The sequence below is a fragment of the Sminthopsis crassicaudata genome, chromosome 2 (genome assembly GCF_048593235.1).
Source record: "Sminthopsis crassicaudata isolate SCR6 chromosome 2, ASM4859323v1, whole genome shotgun sequence".
In the NCBI taxonomy this organism is placed as follows: domain Eukaryota; kingdom Metazoa; phylum Chordata; class Mammalia; order Dasyuromorphia; family Dasyuridae; genus Sminthopsis; species Sminthopsis crassicaudata.
In genome coordinates, this window is record NC_133618.1 from 273720612 (window position 1) to 273743193 (window position 22582).

Genomic DNA, 22582 nt, shown 5'->3' on the forward strand with positions numbered 1-22582 from the left:
TTGTACATTGTCTCTCTGAGTTTCAGTTTTCTTCATCTGTTTAGTGGAGATAATGACAGTTATATTATGCCATAAAGAAGGAAAGTTTTATATATATAAATGTCAGTGGACACTGCCCATGCTAATCATTTCTGATCCTATTTTTAACGTAGGGTCCAAACTGGAAGGAACTTTAAGGATAATCAAAATTAACTCACTGAATTTACAGGTGGGGAAAGTGATGCACATCAAGTGACCTGCCTGACTTCACACAGGTAGTAAGTAATAGGGCAGAATTTGAACCCAAGTTTTCTGATTTCAAATGCTTCTATTGCTATATCTTTTTTATTGTGTCACTTCTATGATCAAGAATATGCTATGGCTCCCAAATGATTCAAATTTAAACACATCACCAACCCTAAATAAACTACACCTTAGATGTGGAGTAATGGACCACAGCTGAAATTTAAAATCTCATTTCCTTATCAGTAAATCAGTAATTCTACTACTTACCTCTAAAAGGTTGTTTTGAGAATAAATGAAATGATATATGTGAAATTCTTGATTAAACCCCTGAGGGTTTATAAATGTAAGTTATTATAATTATCCATCTTTTATAGGAAATAAGTGATTCCTTTAATTGTTTTACATTTATAGAAAAATATATTATTTGCTCTTTAAGGGAAGAATTAGAATTTAATTAAGGAAGTTATTGGAAGGGAGATTTTGCTCAATTTAAGGAAAGACCTCTAACAATTAGCAAAAACACACTGGGCTTCTTTAGGGGAATTGTGAATTCCCTATCACTTTGTAATTTGTAGCATAGATAGCATAACCATTATAAGGACTGTTACAAAAGGGATTTCTGCTGTGAGGTCTCTCCAAATTCTATTATTCTAAAAGTTACAATGAAACAGAATTTGTTTTGCTATAAGAAAGAATTTCCTACTGAGTGGATGTTCATCAATTAGGGAATGGCTGAATAAGTTATTGTTCTACAAGAAACGATCAGCAAGATGATTTCAGAAAGATCTGGAGAGATTTATATGAACTGATACTAAATGAAGTGAGTAGAACCAAGAGAACATTGTACACAGCAACAACAAGATTATGTGATAATTAACTGTAACAGATTTGGCTGCTTTCAACTATGAAGTGATTGAAGGCAATTGTCATAGACTTGTGATAGAGCCATCAGCATCTAGAGAGAAGACTATGGGGACTGAATGTGGATCACAAAATAGTATTCTCATTTTTTTTTAAATTGTTGTTGGCTTGTTTTTTTTTCTTTCTCATTTTTTTCCTTTTTGATCTGATTTTTCTTGTACAGCATGATAAATGTGAAAATACGTTTAGAAGAATTGCACATGTTTAACTTATATTGGATTATTTACTGTCTAGGAAGGGGAAGAGAAAGGAAGGAGAAAAAATTGGAACACAAGGGTGAATGCTAAAAATTATCTTTGCATGTATTTTGAAAATAAAAAGTTATTATTAAAAATGTTAAAGAGAAAGAAAGAAAGAAAGAAAGAAAGAAAGAAAGAAAGAAAGAAAGAAAGAAAGAAAGAAAGAAAGAAAGAAAGAAAGAAAGAAAGAAAGAAAGAAAGAAAGAAAGAAAGAAAGAAAGAAAGAAAGAAAGAATTTTTTTAAAAAATTGGTCATTTCAATCACGTCTAACACTTGATAGCCTCATTTGGAGTTTTCTTGGCAGATACTGCCATGATTTGGCATTTCTTTCTCCAGCTCATTTCACAGATGAGAAAACTGAGGCAAACAGGATTAAGTGATTTGCCCAGAGTCACACAGCTAGTATCTGAGTATCTAGTAAGTATCTGAGCTCAGATCTGAACTCAGGAAGATGAGACTTCTTGACTCCAGGTCTGGTACTCTGTGTACTATGGCACCATCTAGCGGCCCCTCCTCTCAAATAGAGATGTCTATAAATAGGATAGGCTACATCATGATGTAATGATACTCTGAAAATGTTCAAGCAGAAAAGAAGATAACTATTTATTAGGCTTGTTCATAGAACTTAGAGATGCAAGGGACTTTAAAATGCAACTCTCTCATTTTACAGACAAGGGAACGAAAGCCCAGAGGGGAAAAGTTATTTAACCAAGTCACATAAGGAGCATATATTAGAGGAAATTGCTGCTTTGGGTGGGAAGTTGAACTACTTACTTACTGAGAGTCAGCATGGCACTGTAAAAAGAATGCTGGGTTTGAATTCCCAAGATCAGAGAATGACAAATCACTTAATCTCTCCAGATCTCAATGTTCCTGTCTGTAAAAGGAGGAAAATTGACTAGCCAATATTTAGGGCTAAAATCCCAAGATCCAAGGATCTCTAAAGATTCCCTTCAAATCTTAAAATCCCATAAGAAGTGTAGGGTAGGGCTTCTCAAACTTTTTCCACTTGTGACCCATTTCCACCAGAGAAATTTTTACACCACCCCAGGTATGTAAAGTATACAAATAAATATAAAATAAGTATACAGAGCAAATATTTACTGATAATAAATCATAATTTATTTTCTCCATATTCAGTTATGTGACCCTACCTAGTGATATGACTTACATTTTAAGAAACTTTGCATTAGGAAATATAAAAATCAGGAAGAAATCCAAGTCAGCCTAGGGGACATGACTTAATAGATTAAAGTCAGTGCTTTGGCCACGAGTTTGCCGTGAAGGAAAGCTTGGGCAGGATGCTTTAGAAGCCAAAAAATGTAAATGCCAGCAAAAGACCTGCTCAGTGTGCAATCCTGGTGTGCAATCAACTGCATAGTAAGGTTGAAATGTGGAAAATTAGTGAAACTTTAAATAATACTGAGATCAAGAGACTTGAGAACACAGTAACTTGAATGAATTATACGTAAGAGCAGATTTCTCTTTCCACAAAACAGTCTGGATGAATTCTGATTATATGGCTACAGGAACAGTTTTCAGAAGCATAAAAAACCATTGACACTACCATCTTTATTCCTATCTTTACTCCACCATCCTAATTTATTTATTACTCTTTTTTCCTAAAGTATAAAAAAAAATCATCTTGACTTTTATTTTGCAACTGATCTCTGGAAGAGAGAGTGAGGCTGATGACTTTGTGCAACTCTGCCTCACTTAAATACAATTCCCAAGCAAGTCAGGGCATTCACTCTATGATGTCACTGGTCCTCCTCGAAGGCCCAACAATAACCATAAAAATGTAAAAAAGTCAATTCATAAAACATGGGAAAATGTATACTCATCGGACCCTGACTTGTAGCAAAGATTCAAATGAGATAATATTTGCAAAGGGCATTGCATAGTGGCTGGCATACAGCAGGTACTTAATAAATGCTTATTTCCCTTTCCTTCCATCTCTCATTCCCTTGTTTGTAAATGAACAGGTTGGGTTCAAATAGTGGAAAGAACTCAAGATTTTAAGTGTGAGGACCCAGGTTGAATCTTAACAATCACCTTGTGATCTCCTGCAAGTACTTAAACTGGCTGCATGATTACCATATCTGTAAAATAAGAAGGTTGTGCTATATGACAGTAAAAGTTCCTCCCGGGGCAGCTAGGTGGTGCAGTGGATAGAATACAGAAGTCAGGAGAACCTGAGTTCGAATCTAGCCTCAGCCACTTAACGCATCCTGGCTGTGTGACTCTGGGTAAGTCACTTAACCCTAAATGCCTTGGGGGGGGGGGGAAAGTTTCTGCTTTTCAGCTCCACATCCATGAAATGTCCAGGTAAAACTGAATGCAACCAGAGAAAGAAAAAGCTTCTAGTCAAAAGTGGAAGCAGACTAGTGCCTGATACATGGCATGTGTGAAACCTTCTGCCTCCTCACCTCTGCCTTTTAGAAGCCTTGGTTTTCTTCAAGAATTATCTCAAGGATAGCTACCTGCTATGGGAACCTTCCCTGATCTGCCAGCTGTTAGAACTCTAGCCTTCCTCAGATCTTCTTGTATTTACTTTTCTGGGTATAGGCTGTAGGGCAGCTAGGAAGTGCCATAGTGCACAGAGTGCCAGAACTGAAATCAAGGAGACTCATTTTCCTGAGTTCGAATCCAGCCTCAGACACTTAATAGCTATATTTTCTCATATGTAAAATGAACTGGAAAAAGAAATGATAAATCACTCCATTGGCCAAGAAAACCCCAAATGGGGTCATGAAGAGCTGAAAAATAACAATATCTATATCTATTTATATCTATATCCATCTATCTATCTATCTATCATCTATCTATCTATTATCTATCTATCTATCATCTACTTATTATCTATCTATCATCTATCTATCTATTATCTATTTATCTATCATGTACCTATCTATTATCTATTTATCTATCATCCATCTATTATCTATCTATAATCTATCTATCTATATCTATCTATCATCTATCATCTATTATCTATCTATCATCTATCTATTATCTATTTATCTATCAATCTATGATCTATCATCTATCTATTATCTATTTATCTATCATCTAGCTATCAATCTATCATCTATCTATTATCTATTTATCTATCTATCTATCATCTATCTATTATCTATTTATCTATCTATCTATCTATCTATCTATCTATAGGTTGTAGCACCCAGAGTGCTACATTCTGCAAGGGCAGGAACTATTTTAGCTTTATCACTGCTGTTTTACATGAAAAGTCTGATCATGTTCCCTATTCATCTAACTCCAATGTCTCCTAATCTTTTCCAGGATCAAATATGAAACCCTCTGTCATACACAACCCTTCATAAATTAGACTCTCTTACTTTTCCTCTCCTACCTAACTTTCTTCCAAAGGTATTCTTTGATCCAGTGGTCTTCTTCCTGTTCTTTGCACATGGCAGGCACTCCATGGTAATCCTCTAGGTCTGGAATTATCTCGCTGCTCATCTCTCTAGGCCTCCCGGCCTCCCTGGCCTCCTTCCAATTCACTCAGAAGTTAAGACATCACCTATGATGTCATTGGCCCTCTTTGAAAATGAAGGATGAGCCACAACCGCAACAACAGTCCCAGCCAAAACATCACCAAGAAGCCTTTCCTGATCCCCCTTAATACTACTACTTTCCCTCCATGGATGATCTGCCATTTATCCTGCACATATCTTTGTTCCTAGTTTTCTTGCTGTCTCCTCCATTAGATTATGAGCTCCTTCAGTGCAGGGACTTAGTTTTGGTTTTTTGTTTGTTTGATTACTTTTTGTTTTTTTTCCCTTCTTTTGCATCCCAATTGCTTAGCACAGTGCTTGGTCCATAGTAGACAATACATGCTTATGGATAGACTGACTGAAGTTCCTCAAAACAATGTAATTACCTTTCTAGTCCAAAAATATAAGGGTGCTAGACTAGATGACTTCTAAAGGATTATTCCAGCTTTAAATCTGATTGTACTCAATAGTGTTGAGTGATAGGTAAGGGTCTCTTCCCTCCCTTCTACAGGGATAAAATTGAGTCTGCTTCATCACTTCCTTTTTTTTTTTTTTTTTTTTTTTGAGTCTCTGTAAAAAGAATATATTTTTTAATCCAGACATTTGATTTCATCTGTGTAGGAGCTAAAAATTAGGATTTCTTTTACCAATTCAGATCAGGACTTTCACTGCAACTTTTAGTCGTTAAAATTGCATAGGTCACTAAAACTTGCTGGAAATTTCCCAGCCAATACGAGTCACTAACATTTGGATTTGGACATGGGCCTTTCTACCTCTCTATTACTTACATTATGCTGTTGCTCTCTTTCTCTTTTCCTTATGAATATAATGAATGTTTTCTATATGTAGTATATATAACAAACATATAATACACACATTTGCAAATGTACACATGTGTAGATAGAGATATAATCAGAATGTCCAATTAAGAAATGCTGGAATTTGATTAGAGTATAGGCAGAGCCAGTCATGTGGGATAAAATATTCTTTTGCCTCCCAGGTTTATCCTCATAAACATTTTAATTGGACTATAAAATTTGCATAATTTTCTCTTACTGACATCACCCACCTCTCATCACTCAGGCTCTGTCACTTATATCCACACCCAGCCAAGTTGGTTCCCTTTAGTCTGCCCCTGGATGTAAAAGGAGCTGCCTCTGTCTTGATCAGGCTAGTCCCCTTGACATACCCGTCATCCCCTGTGTGAGTCATCTATTCATACCAGCGCATCAAACCCTCACCTCAATGATTTAGGGAATAAATGCTGCCATTTCTCTTATCTCCCCTTTTGAGGCTTCTCACTATATTTTCCAAGTCCAAGGTGCTTTGAAGGGGTTGGGGACTGTTTCCCTCCTAAGCGGTGGGCTTGAGACTACCCATTATTAACCCCAGCAAAAAGGCAGCAAGAGACAGGTAACTGGGAAGAGTGTGAGGTAGGAAAATTTTTCAGTCTTAGAGACAGAAGAAGCATATGATTTATTTCATTCTGCATCCTCCCTCAAGATTCTGTTCCACCTTAGCACTATGTTATGGAAAGAGTAAGGCACTTAGGAGTCAGAACACTTGGGCTTTTTAGTCCCATTTTGGCACTTGCTCTCTCTCTCTCTCTCTCTCTCTCTCTCTCTCTCTCTCTATATATATATATATATATATATATATATATATATATATATATATATATATATATATATATATATATATATATATATATATATATTTATATATCTATCTATCTATCTATCTATGATTGACCGTGTTACAAATTCCTTTTTTCGACCTCTATATTTGTTGCTTTTTTACTTTTTCTTTCCCATTTCTTTCTCATTTCTTCTTTGCCTTCTTCACAGTGGATGGAACACTAGACCCAAAGTCAGGAAGAGTCATCCTCTTGAGTTAAAATTTGGTCTTAGACACTTACTATCTTGTTAGCTGTGGGATCTTAGGCAAGCTACTTAACCCTGTTTGTCTCAGTTTCCTCATACAGAAAATGAGCTGGAGAAGGAGATAGCAAACCTCTCCATTATCTTTGCCAAAAAAACTCCAAAGTCACAAAGAGAAGTGAGTGAAATGACTGAGCAATAACAAAAGTCTTTGCCCCTTTTCTTAGTAAATATTTTTTCCTAGACTACTTTCTGCTTCACCCATCAAATTGATCCCTCACTGTATTACCCTCAAAAATCATAGGTTATTAGACTCAGAGCTGGAAGGGAAATTAGACTATCTATTTAAGCCCTCTTAATTTGCAGGTAAAGAAACTGAGGCCCAGACAGATGATTTAACTTGCTGAAGAATCACCTGGGTAATGAATTGCCTAGGGTTTGAATCTAGGTCTATTTTTTCCCAGTGCATCATGCTAAACACTGTTTCCCTTTCAAAAGTGACTTCTGAAATTGGGTCAGACATTTGAAGGCTAAGGACAGAGATGGAGCATTTCAGATGTAAATATTTCGATCAATGAAAACTGATGATGTTTGTAGAGCTGTAAGTAGTATTTTTGGTATTTGGAACAAGCTATCTTCTTTATAATTCATGATATAAAAATAATACAAAACAATGAAGATAAATTTAGTGATTGGGAGGGGAAATTAATTATTATGTGGTACAGATGAGTATTATTAATGAGGAGCTTTTTATTTTAACTAGATATTCTTGCTAACTAAGTGATAACCTTAGCTTTTCTATGTCCCTGAAACACAATAAGTATTTAACAAATACTCTAATTATCAATATGATGCTGAAAGAATACATGAGCTGTCAACAAACATGTAACACAATTTTAAACTTCAATCTCTTTAAATTGTCATTAAGATTTTTAACACTTTTCAAATTTTAGCACCTTAGATAAAGACCCAATCACTCCACCTTAGATAGTGTTCTGGGTAATGGTTAATATGAATGCTGCATAGAATAGTGGATCGAACATTGGATTTGGAGCCAGAGGATCAGGATCCAAATCCAGACTTTGCTCCTTCTTAGTCATGTGACCCTAGATAAGTATTTTAATTTTCTGAACCTCAATTTCCCCAACTAGTTCTAAATCACAAAATCCTATTAATGCAGCTAAAATAAAAAACATTTGGAAGTTATTTAAATAATCATACTTCATAATATTTTCAAAATAACTTTTGAAGTATTAATTAGCATTACTTAGTTAATGACCCAGGTCTTCTCTACCTCCAAACTGCTTACCTGTACACATCACAGCTGCAAAGACCCAGCACTGTCCGTATTTCACAGGCTGGCCCCCTGTGGCATACCATTGCTTCAAGATGGCTACACTACCATTCCATTCAGAAGGGCTAATTCCATCAGAGTAGCCCTCACTCCATTTCCCATTGAGAACACCATTGTCATCATTGCTGTTGATCTAAAAAGGCAAGTTTTGAAATATCAATTTTCTTTTTAAAAAGCTTTTATTAAGGGGCAGCTAGGTGGCGCAGTGGATAGAGCACCAGCCTTGAATTCAGGAGGACCCGAGTTCAAATCTGGTCTCAGACACTTAACACTTCCTAGCTGTGTGACCCTGGGCAAGTCACTTAACCCCAGCCTCAGGGGAAAAAAAAAGCTTTTATTAATGCTTTTTTCCTTTATTATTGTTATGTACCAATAATTCCCCCCTACGCCACCCCACTTTGAAAACCTGCCCTTATATCAAAGAAATATAGTTAAGTAAAAACAATCATAGAATCAGAAAGTTGGAAAGAATCCTCATTATACCTTATCCCAAAAAGGAGTATCTAGCCTCTGGCTGAAAACTTCCAGTGAGAGAGAAGCCATCACTTTTGAAAATAAGCCATTCCACATTAGGACAACTAACATTTTTCATTTTATTTGCTTTTGCAACATCCTCTTCCACCCCTCCGGTCTGTCCTCAAGAGTCAAATAAAACTTGTCCAATCTCTCCTCCATATGAGAACATTGAATATTTGAAAACAACCCTCATGTTCCCTACTGTCTTCTCTAGGCCAAAGATGCCCAGTCCCTTCAGATGATCTTGCCATGAATTCAGGGTCTGTCAACAGCCTGGTTGCCCTTTTCTAGAAAATCTCCAGCTTATCACTGAACTTCTTAAACCATGGCGCCTAAAACTGAACATAGTACTCCAGATGACATTTGACAAGGGCAAGAATATAATGGGATTGTTATCCATATATGTGGGTATGTATGTATATGTGTGTGTGTGTGTATATGCATATATAAATGTGTTTTATCTATATGTATCTGTAGAGACATATATCTACGTAGAGTTGTCTCTATCTATAGATATGTCTATAGATAAAGAGATATTTATATCTCTGTATAGAGAGATAGCTCTATGTCTATATCTGTCTGTCTATGCATTTATCCATTTATTTGTCTGTCCATTTATCTATCTATCCCCTTCCTAATGAAGTTCAAGATTTTATTAGTCTTTTGGGCTGCCCTATCACAATGATGACTTGTATTGGGATTGCAATCGCAATACACTAAAATCCCCAGATTTGTTTCAGAACAACTGCTTTCTATACACGCCTTCCCAAACAGACATGTTCACCGTATCTGACAATATAAGCTTCATTCTGTATCGGTTCTCTATGGAGAGGAAGAAGATCATTTTGTCACCAATTTTTTGGTAGAAACATTAATTTCTTTCTTTATTGGAATTTTTGGTTTTGTATCAATTATTCCTGGATATACCAACTCCCATGAGGCCCTGAATGAAGAGACTTTCCCTTGTAATAAAGGAAAATAATTAGGCAAAGATAATTAATAAGGCCGTCACATTGGACATTTTATGCTACCTTCTATACCTATAGTCTCCCAGTTCTCCAAGGAAACAGAGAGACACATTTCTCCTTCTTCTTTAGGCCAAGATTGTTCCTCACATTATTACCCTGCTAAACTGATTATTACAATTATTCAAACTTCTAAGAAGCATTACTCTCCCCTTCAAGGAGATCTGGCTTATAACCAGGCCGGAAATCTAAAAGTTTTGACTTTGTCTTTTCTGGAGTATTTCCTTATTATGTTAAGTGTCCTTTTGTTGATTAATTAATTGTTCTTATTTCTTCCTCCTCTCCCCCACCAATCTCTTAGCAGATTTGACATTTGACTCTGTTTTTTTGTTTGTTTTAATACTTCAGTGCAAATGAAACTTAGAAACCACAAGATAATATCCTAACTGTCTGAACTTAAACTTTCCCAAGAGATAAAAATCAGAACCAATGGGAATGAGGGTCTATTTCCAAGGTTCTATAGTTGGAATTCTTAAATTGAAAAAACCTATTTATTGTCTATGCTCCCTCTTGAATCTCAGCTAAAGAGCTCCTTCTAGAAGCACCGAGTCTTCCTTTGGCCTCCTACCCCAGAGATTTCTAAAATAGAACATGGTCAGCACTTGGTGCTTCTCTCACCATGGCACTGACGACTCTGCTGATGTATACGGAGCTCCCCCGCAGCGCACAGTCCATGGCTGGATCAACTTGAAAATTCAAGCTCTTGTCTAATAGCTTCAGGCAAATATCTACGATATCTTCCTCAAACTGCAATAGGAGGGATTTAGAGATTAATTTGGGAAGCCATGGGAAAGATGTGTCTGTCACATAGGTTCATATATGAATATATCCCTAGATAATCCTCCCTTCCATCAACCTCTATTTGTTCGTACCTTCTTCCCCCAATTACTTTTTTATTGTATATATTTCGTATTTATATTAGTCTATATTCCCTTCCCTTTCCCTTCCTTTTCCTTCCTTTCCTTCCCCTTTCCCTTCCTTTTCTTTCTCTTTCCCTTCCCTTCCCTTTATATAATTTCCTGAGGCTTTGAATGATACTTGTCATTTTTGTTTCTGTAAAGATGGATAATGTGTTGGGACAATCCAATGAAAAAACATTTATTAAACCCCTATTATGTGCAAAACATTGCACTGGGCAGCACTAAAATGATTCTGGTAACATTTCTGCCATTCAAGTAGTTTACAGACTAGTGGAAGAGATAGAACAGATATGTCAACAACTATTTAATACATTTGAATAAGTGCTTAGGAGAAACATGTAAACAAAATATTATGGGAAACCTGGAGAGAGCGATTATTTTTGGCTTGGGACCCGGATGGGAGGAAGATGAGGGCTAACATCTGCAACAGTTATTGAAGAGTGGGAAGGATTTCAATAAGTAGAAAGAGGAGGAGTAGAGAATGAGGAGAGTATTCTAGATAAGGCATAATCAAAGGCATGGAAATGAGGCAAGGGAGGGACTTGTTTTTGGAGGGTAAGTAGATCAGCTTGGATTGGCTGGAGGGCAGAGTCTGTGACCGGGAGCAGACTGAGATAAGGTCTGCATCAGATTATGAAGGACCTCAAATGACTTGTTTTTGATTTACAGCTCATTCTTTGCAGCTCACTTAATTATGGAAAAAATAATTTTGAGGCTTGGCATCCACTTCCCATCTATTCATTCACTTCTCCATCTCCTTGTCCTGAGGGGTCCGGGAGGTGTCAGAGGCTTAGCAGGAGCAGTCATGGGTTGTGGGGCTGAGAGAAGGATCTATACCACAGAACCACAGAACCACAGAACAGAGGCCTGCAAGCTTGGCTTAGGAAGGGATTGATGCGAGAAATGATTCCTTTGAATCCCAACTCTATTCTAATCAGCATTAATCATTTTGACATTATTCCAGAAAGATAGTGATTGTAAGTCTTATGTATTGGGCCCCAGAGCTGTGAACTGAAGGTTGTAAGTTCACTTATTTCATCAAAGGAAGCTAACTAGAGGCCCTCCACCCTTGTTTTTCCTTGTTAAGGTGACCAAACCCAATATGGTGGAGACGACTCAATTACATAGAAAGTCCCCCAATTATTTTTGTACCTCTGGACTTTTCTCTCTTGTCCACCATGAGCAGATGACCGTCCTGAAACCACTTATCACAACTCCCTCATAGATGTCCTATGGTTTGCCCTAACTGAGACCCTAGAGTTGGCAAACCTTCTTGTTGGCTGATGTATCATTTTTGGCCTTTGAAACAAGTTCTATAAACCAAGGGATTCTGTATTTTGTGTAGCTCCTCTAGAGTGTTCAGGTATTAAACCTGGTATCAACCTTATAAAAATATGGGGATATTTTAGATCATTACTTCACTAGAGGGACCCTTTAATAAAGTGCCATTGACTCAGAGCTCTGCCTTAGTGATTTTTCTTGCAAATTGGATAATTTTATTCATTTTTTAAAAAGCTTTTGATTTTTCAAAACATATGTGTGGACAATTCTTCAACATTAGCCCTTACAAAACTCTGTGTTCCAATTTCCCCCCCTTCCCTCACATCTTCCCCTAGATGGCAAGTAGCCCAATATATGTTAAACGTGGTAGAAATATATGTTAAGAAAAAAAAAAAAGAAATATATGTTGTCCAATATATATGTATAATATTTATACAATTATCATACCACACAAGAAAAAACAAAGAGAAGCAAAATAAAACGCAAGCAAACAACAACAAAAAGAGTGAAAATACTATGCTGTGAACCACACTCAGTTCAGATTGGATAATTTAAAAACCCCACATTTATTTGCTCATATTATCAAGATTGCATCCAGGGTTATCTCTGTATCAGTCAACATTTCCTTCTATAACTAATTCATTAGTTTAGTACTCAAGGTCTTTTATAATCTGACTCCAAGTCTTTTCTAGCCCATTCCCTTTTGTACATTCTACATTCCAAACAAATTCAATTGTTCTTTCAGCTTAGCCTGGCTTTCCCTTTGCCTGAAGTGGACCCCTCTCACATTTCGTGTGGTTCTTCAGTAATGTCTGATTCTTCTATCTAGTAGTATCTTTTTCTTCCTGGTTATAATACCACCACCATTCCCACTCTGTTCCAGCTAGAATCCATCCCTCTCTCAATAAATCTCTCAGACTTACCTTTACCTCTGAGAATTTCCACTCACTTCTAAGACTAAATACAAGCATTGCCTTCTATATAAAGTTTTTCCTGATCCTCCTTAGGTGGTAGTGCTTTATATGTATATGTATATGTATGTGTGTGTATATGTGTGAGTGTGTGTGTGTGTGTGTGTGTGTGTGTGTGTATAGATAGATATAGTTATATATGTACATGTTGTCTTCCCCCATAGAATTTAAGTTCCTGGTGATCAGAGACTGTGTATTGATGTCTCTCTTTGTATCCCTAGCACCCGATAGCACTTGGTTACCTGTATCATCGGCATATGATAAGTGTTGATCAATTCCTTGATCGCACATTCTCTGAGGGGAGACATTGTGTTCTTTTTCAGAATGAAAGGTATAATAGGAAAGAGCACTGAGAAGAGCTACAAGAGCTGTTTAATCATCTTGACTGTGACATTTTACTTGCTGTGTGACCATGGGTGATTTGGTTTTCTTAACTGTAAAATGGTGATTATACTTGTATTACCAACTTTATGGGACTGAATGAGAAAAGTGTTTTGTATGCCTTTTAAAAATCACTCTCTAAATTTGATTTCTTATTATGACAGGATCCCCCAGTGTCTTGCTTATAATAAGTATTTGATAAATAGTTTTAATTGAATTGAAAATTTCACTCTTTCTGCTACCCGCTAACAGCTCAGCATCAGCCATTACTTTCGGTCATAGTTTGAGAACTTGAAAGGACCTCAGTGCCTATCACTCACATGATTGTGGAATCATTAGATCCAGAACTAAACAGGATATTCAAAGTCATTTAGTCCAACCCCATAATTTTATAAATATGGAAATTGAGATTCAGCAAAGTTAGAAAGTGACTTACTCACAGCCACAGCAGGATAATAATTAGCAGAATTGGGAGACAAAATTGAGCCTTTTGACTCTAAAACCTGTGTTCTTCACCTGTCAGATTGGCTAAGACGACAGGAACAAATAATGATGAATGTTGGAGGGGATGTGGGAAAACTGGGACACTGATACATTGTTGGTGGAGTTGTGAAAGAATCCAGCCATTTTGGAGAGCAATCTGGAATTATGCCCAAAAAGTTATCAAAATGTGCATACCCTTTGACCCAGCATTGCTGTTATTGGGATTATATCCCAAGGAAACACTAAAGAAGGGAAAGGGACCTGTATGTGCCAAAATGTTTGTGGCAGCTCTTTTTGTCGTGGCTAGAAACTGGAAAATGAATGGATGCCCATCAGTTGGAGAATGGTTGGGTAAATTATGGTATATGAAGGTTATGGAATATTATTGCTCTGGAAGAAATGACCAGCAGGAGGAATACAGAGAGGCTTGGAGAGACTTACATCAACTGATGCTGAGTGAAATAAATAGAACCAGAAGATCGCTGTACACTTCAATGCTGTATGAGGATGTGTTCTGATGGAAGTGGATATCTTCAACATAAAGAAGATCCAACTCACTTCCAGCTGATCAATGATGGACAGAAATAACTACACCCAGAGAAGGAACACTGGGAAGTGAATGTAAATTGTTAGCACTACTGTCTATCTACCCAGGTTACTTATACCTTCGGAATCCAATGCTTAATGTGCAACAAGAAAATTGGATTTACACACATATATTGTACCTAGGTTATACTATAACACATTTAATATGTGTGGGATTTCCTGTCATCTAGGGGAGGGAGTAGAGGGAGGGAGGGGAAAATCTGGAAAAATGAATACAAGGGATAATGTTATAAAAAAATTACTCATGCATATATACTGTCAAAAATGTATAATTATAAAATTAATAAAAGAAATAAAAAGAAAAAAATAAAACCTGTGTTCTTTCCACTGTGCTAAACTTTTCAAAGTCATCAGCAAAACAAACAAAACATACACACAAACACACACAGGAATGACTGGAAATTATTCTGCTTGACAAATGAACATTATGAGTATTTTCCATCTAGACATGCAATAGACTTCCTGTATTACCTCAGGGATTTTCTGGAGACAGCTCAAACTGGCTTACTCAAGCCAAATTTTCTAAGTGATCATTTATACACCGGAAATTAGCAAACACATCAAATTAATGCTTGATTTCATGTTTGGACAATTGTTTTAACTTAAGAATGTGATGGAGAAAATGTTAATAATGCAGAGTAAGCTTAAACAAGTGTCATTCATGTGTGTATTTTTTTTTTTCCTGGAGAGCCAATTGTTGAACATTTACCAACATACTCTGAAAAACCCTGATTGAAAAATTTCATTCCTTTCTCTTTAGGGATGATTAGAAAGGCCCCTTGCTGCTCCAACATGGATTTAGGACAAATGGTAAAAACATTTTGATTACAACAATCTAATGTCAGGAATGGAGACATTATTATATTAAAGAGGGGAAATGCTACCAAGAGCAAATGACCTTCACACTCAGTTCCCAGCAGTGAAAATGAGAGAAGTTGCTCTGGATTTCCCAAGAAGAGAAGAGGAAAATGGAAAAGACTTGGGACTTAGGGGAAAAAATGATACCTGACTCCCTTTTCACCACAGTGTTAAACATACAAGTTAAAACACTAGGCTAGCAAATAGTGGGTCAGTTGCTTCTAGAGGTTTCTTGCTGTCCCTTGACTAACAGAGCTATTTTCCTGAGGAGCTTTGGACTTTCAGAGAATTGATTTAGTGTTGAGGAAGGACTATGATAGCATTCTGTCTCATAGCTGAACCAACCTGGACTTGAAAGTCATGAAGGAGAAAGGCTCTAGAATTCTATTAGAGAAACCCTGGAGGGATCCAGGTCAAGATAAAACTGGAATGAAGAAGGACCCTCTCTATACTCTCAGCTTAGCTTAAAACTGTTCACGATTGCCCAACGTTGGGAATCAGTCTAGAGAATTAGTATGTAGGAGTAATGACTTGGTCTTGTTCTGATCTCTTGCAGAAGTCCCAGACAAGATTTCAAGATTCAGTTTGGGAAAAACTTTTAAAATGTGGATTTTGGGGAGCAGAGAGGGAAGGGACAAGATATTGATAATAATCATACCTAGCTTTCATAGGATTCCTACTATGTTTCAAGCATTGTGCTAAGTGCTTTACAAATATTTTACTTGATCTTCACAATAACCCTGGGAGATGGGTGCTATCATTATTCCCATTTTACAGTTGAGGAAATTGAGGTAAATAGAATTTTAAGTGTCATGCTCAAGGTCACACATCTAGTAAGTATTTAAGGCTAGATTTTAATTCAGATCTTCCTGACTCCAAACCCAACACTCTATTCACTTTGACACTGTAATGGCTTCTCAAACATGCGCTTTAAATGCAAGGGGAAGAGCTACTGGAGCAGTGATCCCCACAATGGCACTGAGCTACCTCATGTGTGTTAAGAAAGACAAGAGGTGTCCGTGGAAAATGAGGCAACTGACAAAAATCTTTTAAGAAGCCAAGACAAAAGGTGTCACATCCAATGGACTACAGCAAGAAATGTGATTCAGGAGCACATGTAACTTCAAAATAACGTGCACATGACTAAAACATCATAGCTTTAAAACTAGAAATGGCCCCAGTCTATCTTTCTGGCCTTGCTGTACCCTTGTTTCCCTCCCAGATTCAGTGATCCATCCAAACTGTTCTTCAATCTCCATCTGCCTGTCTGCTTCTGGCTGGCAGCTTATATAGCTGGAAAGCATCCTAACTTCACCTCAGAACATCCCTCTTTTCCTTTAAAATGAAGCTTAAACAGTATTTTATGAAGAAAGTCACCATGATCCTTCCAAGTGCTAATGTCCTTCCTCACTTCTATTTTATTATTTTATGTATCTGTATTTATTCACTTTGTTTGTGCTGTACATTTTAATGTATATTTGTTATCTCCCCCATTAGAATACAAATTCTTCAAAAGGAAGGGTTGTTTCATTCCTCTTACTTGCATCTCTAGCACCTAGCACAGTGCTTGATATATGGTGTTCTTGTTGTTGCTCTAAGTCATTTCAGTCATGTCTGACTTCTCCTGACTGATATTGGGTTGTTTTTTTTTTTTTGGCAAAGATACTAGAGTGGTTTGCATTTTCTTTTTCAGTTCATTTTACAGATGAGGAAACTGAGAGAAACAGGGTAAAGTGACTTGCTCAGGGTCACACAGCTAGTAAGTGTCTGAGGTCAGATTTGAACTCATGAGGATGAGTCTTCCTGATTTCAAATCTAGTATTCTGTATACTATCACGCATCTAGCTGCTGAAGACCTGAGTTCAACATGGTAGCCATTAATAATTACCCATTGATTGATTGAATAAGTGACAGAAGAAAAGAACTGGGTAGAACACCTAATCTTGTCCCTCATTTTGCAATTGAGGAACATAGGCCCAGAGATTATAAGGAACTTATCTGTGATTACCCAGGTAACAAAGTGGCAGTCAGAATTTGAACTCAGGTCCTCTGTATACAAATCCGACTCTCTTTCCGCTATACTAATATCTTGGGGGTATCAAGTAAAGCACAAAGTTCTCTTCTAGGTCAATGCATTCACTCCACAGAACACTCTCACAGACTTCTGATACCATTTTCTTCATACAAATGTCCAGTGTTCATGGGCTGAGCTGAGGTGGGAGGAATACTTACAAATTATATCCGAACCCCTTTCACAAGACTTAAGCCTTGCTTGGGCAATCATTCATGTTCCACCTCCTCTTCAACCCAGATTAATATCAACTTGGAAGAAATGACTGAAAGTTCCAGGTGGAATAGGTAGAATTGAGTAAGCGACAACTGGACAATAGCAGCTATAGGTAGAAAATCTAGAAAAGGAATCATTGATCACAGGAACATATGACAGGGTCTTATATGCTTAGCCCAGAACGGGACTTACCTGTCCATAGTTCCATGGACACGGACGGATCCAGTTCTTGTTACCCTGATAGATGAAGCCATGATCATTCATGACATATTCCTGTCTCTGAGGCTCACTTTCCAGATAGACTTCATCAGCTTTAGAAATTAGAACAGAAAAAATAAACAAATTTCAGAAATAAATAAAAAGAAATTAGAGCAGGAGATATGACAGAGAGATTAATAATAATAATTCACATTTATAACAGGTTTTTCAAAATTCTTTTCTCACAACAACCCTGTAAAGTGGACGGTATAAGTAGCATCCTCCTTTTTTTCAGATGATGAAAGACTGGAGACTTATTCAAGATCACAATCAGTGATCAGTTATCCAGCATCAGAGATGGGACTCAAACCCAGGGCTCCTGATTTCTAAGGCCAGTGTTATTTCTGATGCCCCAAGCTGCCATTTCCATGCCATTCTCATATCTCAACACTGTCCCTGTCTGCTTCTCCAGATCCTCCAAACCCACTGGTCCAATAATACCTTTTCCATGGAGATATACAGATGGCTGCCTTTCCACGTGATAGCTTCTTGACTGTTTGTATTCCTGCAGACATTAGACTTTGGGGACCCTGTAGAGTTTCTGCCATCAACATTTACAAGCTGAAGCAGGGATTGCTTCAACCTTAAGTTAGGAATCACTGTTTGGAGTATTGTTCTTTGGGCCAATTTCCCAGATACTATCTATAGTCTCCTTTAGAGTCATTCAACAAGTGGTTATCAAGCACTGACAGCTAGATGGCTCAATGGCTAGGGCCCTGGGTCTGAAGTCAGGAACACCTGAGTCCAAATCGGGCCTCAGGCTCTGTCTGACCCTTGGCAAGTCACTTAACCTTAATTCACTGGAGAATGGAATGGTTAGCCATTCTAGTATCTTTGTCAAGAAAATCTCATGTGGGTTCACAAACTGTCAAACATGATTAAATAATAAAATGTGCTAAGCTTTGGGGATATAAGAAAGGCAAAAACAAGGTTCCTCCCTTCAAGGAGCTTACATTCTAATTAGGGAAGACAGATAACATTCAAACCACTATAGATAGATAGATAGATAGATATGATAGATAGATAACATTAAAACCACTATATATGTAAATATGTGTGTGTGTGTGTGTGAAATAGATACACAGCAGGTAAGAAATAATCTCAAATGAAGTTCAAGTGGGAAGGGGAAGGAGAGTGGGAAATAAGGGAGAAACCAAGAAAGACTTCTGATTAGAAGGTGGAATGGCCCTATTGACTGTTTAATGGAGAGAGAGGTGAGGGATTTAGATATTGAGTTAGAAAGAACAGAATGCCTGGAACCTGTTCTGTGTCTAGACAGACCTCCTCAAAGTCAAGAAGTACAGTTGCAGTGCCTATTTTTAATGACCCTTTTCCCACCATACTACTTTCTGACCAAGAGACATCAACAGACGATGGAGATGGCACCAACTATTGTTACCACTCTTGATTTTCAACTGTTTTCTCTATCCCTTCCCCAATACTCTTTGCCCTCTATTCTAGGGTTACTTTAAGAACTGAAATGGGCCAGAACACGGAAATGGGCAGTGGGGGGGGATGCTACCAATGACCCTTGCCATGAGAAAGGGTCACAGACTTTCCCATCTCCATACTGTTTACAATCTCCACCGACTCCCAGTTCCTATTTATGTACTCAGTGTGCATTTGTTGGGTGGGCAGATGATGACTACTCTTATATTTGGTCTAGAATAACAATATTATCTCATTTTGGAGGTGCCTTATTTATTAATTTATTAATAAATGTGTGTGTGGAAAAATGAAGATCTCAAACAATTCTGAAGACATTACCATCTAACAATTTCCCTAAGCAAGAGTAAGAGAAAAGGAGACATCTGTGGAAGGAGATAGAAAGACATAGGTATAGAGAGACATACCAACAAACTAAGTCAGAGAAAGAATAACAGAGAGTGACACACAGAGGAGGAGGAGGAAGAAGAGAAGAGAATATACAAAAATTATATAGTACTTTACATATATTACTTGCTTCTTACAACAACATGGTGAGCTAGATGAGATCAGGAGAGGTCTTATTTAAAACATTGAGGATAAATTGGCAACTAAGAGTTATTGGTTTAGATTTAAAGGATATTTCTAGATATGCTCTCATTTTAGAATTGACAAATTTCAGCCTAAACATCTGATAAAATTTCAATTATTATATTCTGTCAGAGTAACTCTTAAAGGAATGAATTTGAAGGTTTTTTTAAATTTTATTTTAACAGCCAATCTATATTTGACATTGTAGCTATCTGTGCTGTTTGCAGATGAAAACATCAGGTTCTTGCTCTCTAAAAAAACGTATCTAACAGTAACGTACCAGATGGTGCACCATCCTTGAATTATATTATCTAGCAAAAAAATTTCTGGATAACATAAAAGATTTTCACATTAAAACAAAAATGAATATTCATCCATTCTGGCAATCACTTGGATACCTGCTATGCACAGCATTACAATAGGTATAGTAGGGTTTCAAAAGCCGTCAAAGGTGTGGCCCTCATAATCAAGGAATTTATAATCTAGTTATTTCTCAACTACATGATGCATTCTTTCAAACATCAGATTTTACGTACTTAAGCTCTCTCTGTTTTCTGCACTACTACTATATGTCTCTTTTTTTCCTTTCTTTTTCATATTTGGCATTTTATTTCAAGAGATCATTTAATAGAACTAAGAGAACATTGTGCACAGCAACAAGATAATGTGATGCTCAACTGTGATGAACTTGGCTCTTTTCAACAATGAGGTGATTCAAGGAAATTCCAATAGACTTGTGATGGAAAGAGCCATCCGCATCCAGAGAGAGAGAGAACTATGAAGTCTGAATATGGATCAAAGTCTACTATTTTCACCTTTTGTTGTTGTTTGTTTGGTTGGTTTTTTCTTTCTCATTTTTCCTCTTTTTGATCTGATTTTTCTGCACCACATGATAAATGTGGAAATATGTTTAGAAGGATTGCACAAGTTTAACTGATATTAGATTACTTGCTGTCTAGAGGAAGGGATAAGTGAGAAGGGAAGGAGAAAAATTTGGAACACAAGGTTTTGTAAGGGTGAAAGGTTGAAAACTACCTTTGCATGCATTTTGAAAAGTAAAACGCTATTATTATTCTTAAAAAAAAAAAAAAAAAGAGAGAGAGAGAGAGAGAGAGATAACACAGTCTGTAGTTTTGAGCCCAGCTAAGTTTCCTTATTGTACAATAAGTAGACTTCTCAATTTTGACTTGCCAGGTATGCTGGTAAACTGGAAAAATGCCTGCAATGGCGCTCATACTTTGGAAAGAACAGTTTATTCTATTACCTAATGTGGGTGGGGAAGTGATATACAAAGGAAAGAGTACTAACTCTGGAATCAAAATACCTTGGCTAAAATACTACTTCTTATACTCATTACCTGTGTGGTTGTGGGTAAGTCATTAAACCTTCTGGGCTTCAGTTTCCCCATCTGTAAAATAAAACCTCAGTTTCCCCATCTATAAAATAAGCTTCTGAGGGTCCTTTTAACTCTAGTTTCATGAACCTAAGTCTCACCTTATGTTACATGAGAAGAAAAACCTGTAGGAATTGACTCAGGAGATAAAGAATTCTTTATCATTAGCAATCTTCAAGAGAAAGTTGGGTGATCATTTGTTAATGACATAAAGATTTGTGATTTTTGAAAGAGTTGGATCAGTTTGACTCTGCTTTAATCTAACTTTGTTTTTAGACAGTTCAAGGACTGTGATTTGTGTACATTATTGACAAATATATTCACTAAGAACAAGAACCAGATAGATGTTCTCATCTATAGATGGCCCAGATAAATAAATAACCATACTATTAAAAACAGATTAGACTTGAAGTCCCTTCCCATTTCAGGATTCTACAATTCTATGACTCAAAGCTGGGAGGGATAACTAATCAGGTGAAAGATTGAGTCAACATGTAAAAAGAGCTTGACAGGCTGGAACATTAAGCCTTTTCTAAGAAGATTAAATTTAATAGGGAAGGGAACAAGCATTTATTTATTAAGTGCCTACTATGTGCCAGGCACATGTGAGGTACTTTACAATATTATCTGATCTGATCTTTATAATAACTCTGTGAAGTAGGTATTATTATTTATCCCCATTTTATAGCTGAGGAAACTGAGGCAGGCAGAGTGATTTACTCAAGATCCCACAAATATTAAGTGTCTGAGACTGAATAATGAGGCCAAGTGATGAAGCAAAGAGAGGTAAGATGGCATAACGGCTAAAGAGCTCTTCTTAAAGACTTGGGTTCAAGTCCTATTTGTAACATATCCAGGCTATGGGAATCTGAAACTTGGTCAGGTACAAGAGCAAGTGCTGATCTTGCATTGAGAGAGTGGATTTTCTCACTGGAAATTCCAGATAACAGTGAAATTTCTCATGTTGTGTCCAAAAAAAGAAATAAAGTCTGATATTTGTTATTCTAAACATCAAAAACAAATTTAGGAGATTTAATGGACCAGAAATTCAATATAAACTAACAGTTTGATGTGGAATCCCCAAAAGCTAATGAAATCCAAGGCTACATTAATAGATTCATATTGTCTGGGAACAAGGGAGGAGACAGTCCTAGTTCACTCTGTCTTAGTCAGATCATGTCTGGAGCATTGTTTTCAGTCTTGAGTGCCTCATTTTAGAAAGGACATCGACAAACTTGTCTAGTGACCTTGGATATGTCTGGGGTTGCATAATATAGAGTAGCACCTGAGAAGTAAGGACCAGAAAGGGAAGTCAAAGTCCCTGAGTATGCATTGGCAGTTACTTCTGACTCAGTTAAGGATAAAGGTCCTTAATAACCACCTGTCTCAATCAGAAATGTCAGTAAACTAAAGAAAGGGTATGATCCAGTGAGTATAGCACAGTGCCAC

The 22582-nt window shown here is 37.0% G+C and overlaps 1 protein-coding gene across 1 annotated transcript in view; it reads right to left on the reverse strand.

The window, feature by feature from the left end:
* The window catches only part of TGM5 (transglutaminase 5), a 65062-nt gene that overhangs the window by 16409 nt on the left and 26071 nt on the right, over positions 1-22582 (reverse strand). Inside the window, exons 5-7 of the mRNA XM_074289421.1 lie at positions 17659-17777; positions 10298-10426; positions 8094-8271 (exon numbers count right to left, since the gene is read on the reverse strand). Coding sequence (XP_074145522.1) covers positions 8094-8271; positions 10298-10426; positions 17659-17777 — 426 coding nt within the window. The remainder of the gene's footprint in view (positions 1-8093; positions 8272-10297; positions 10427-17658; positions 17778-22582) is intronic.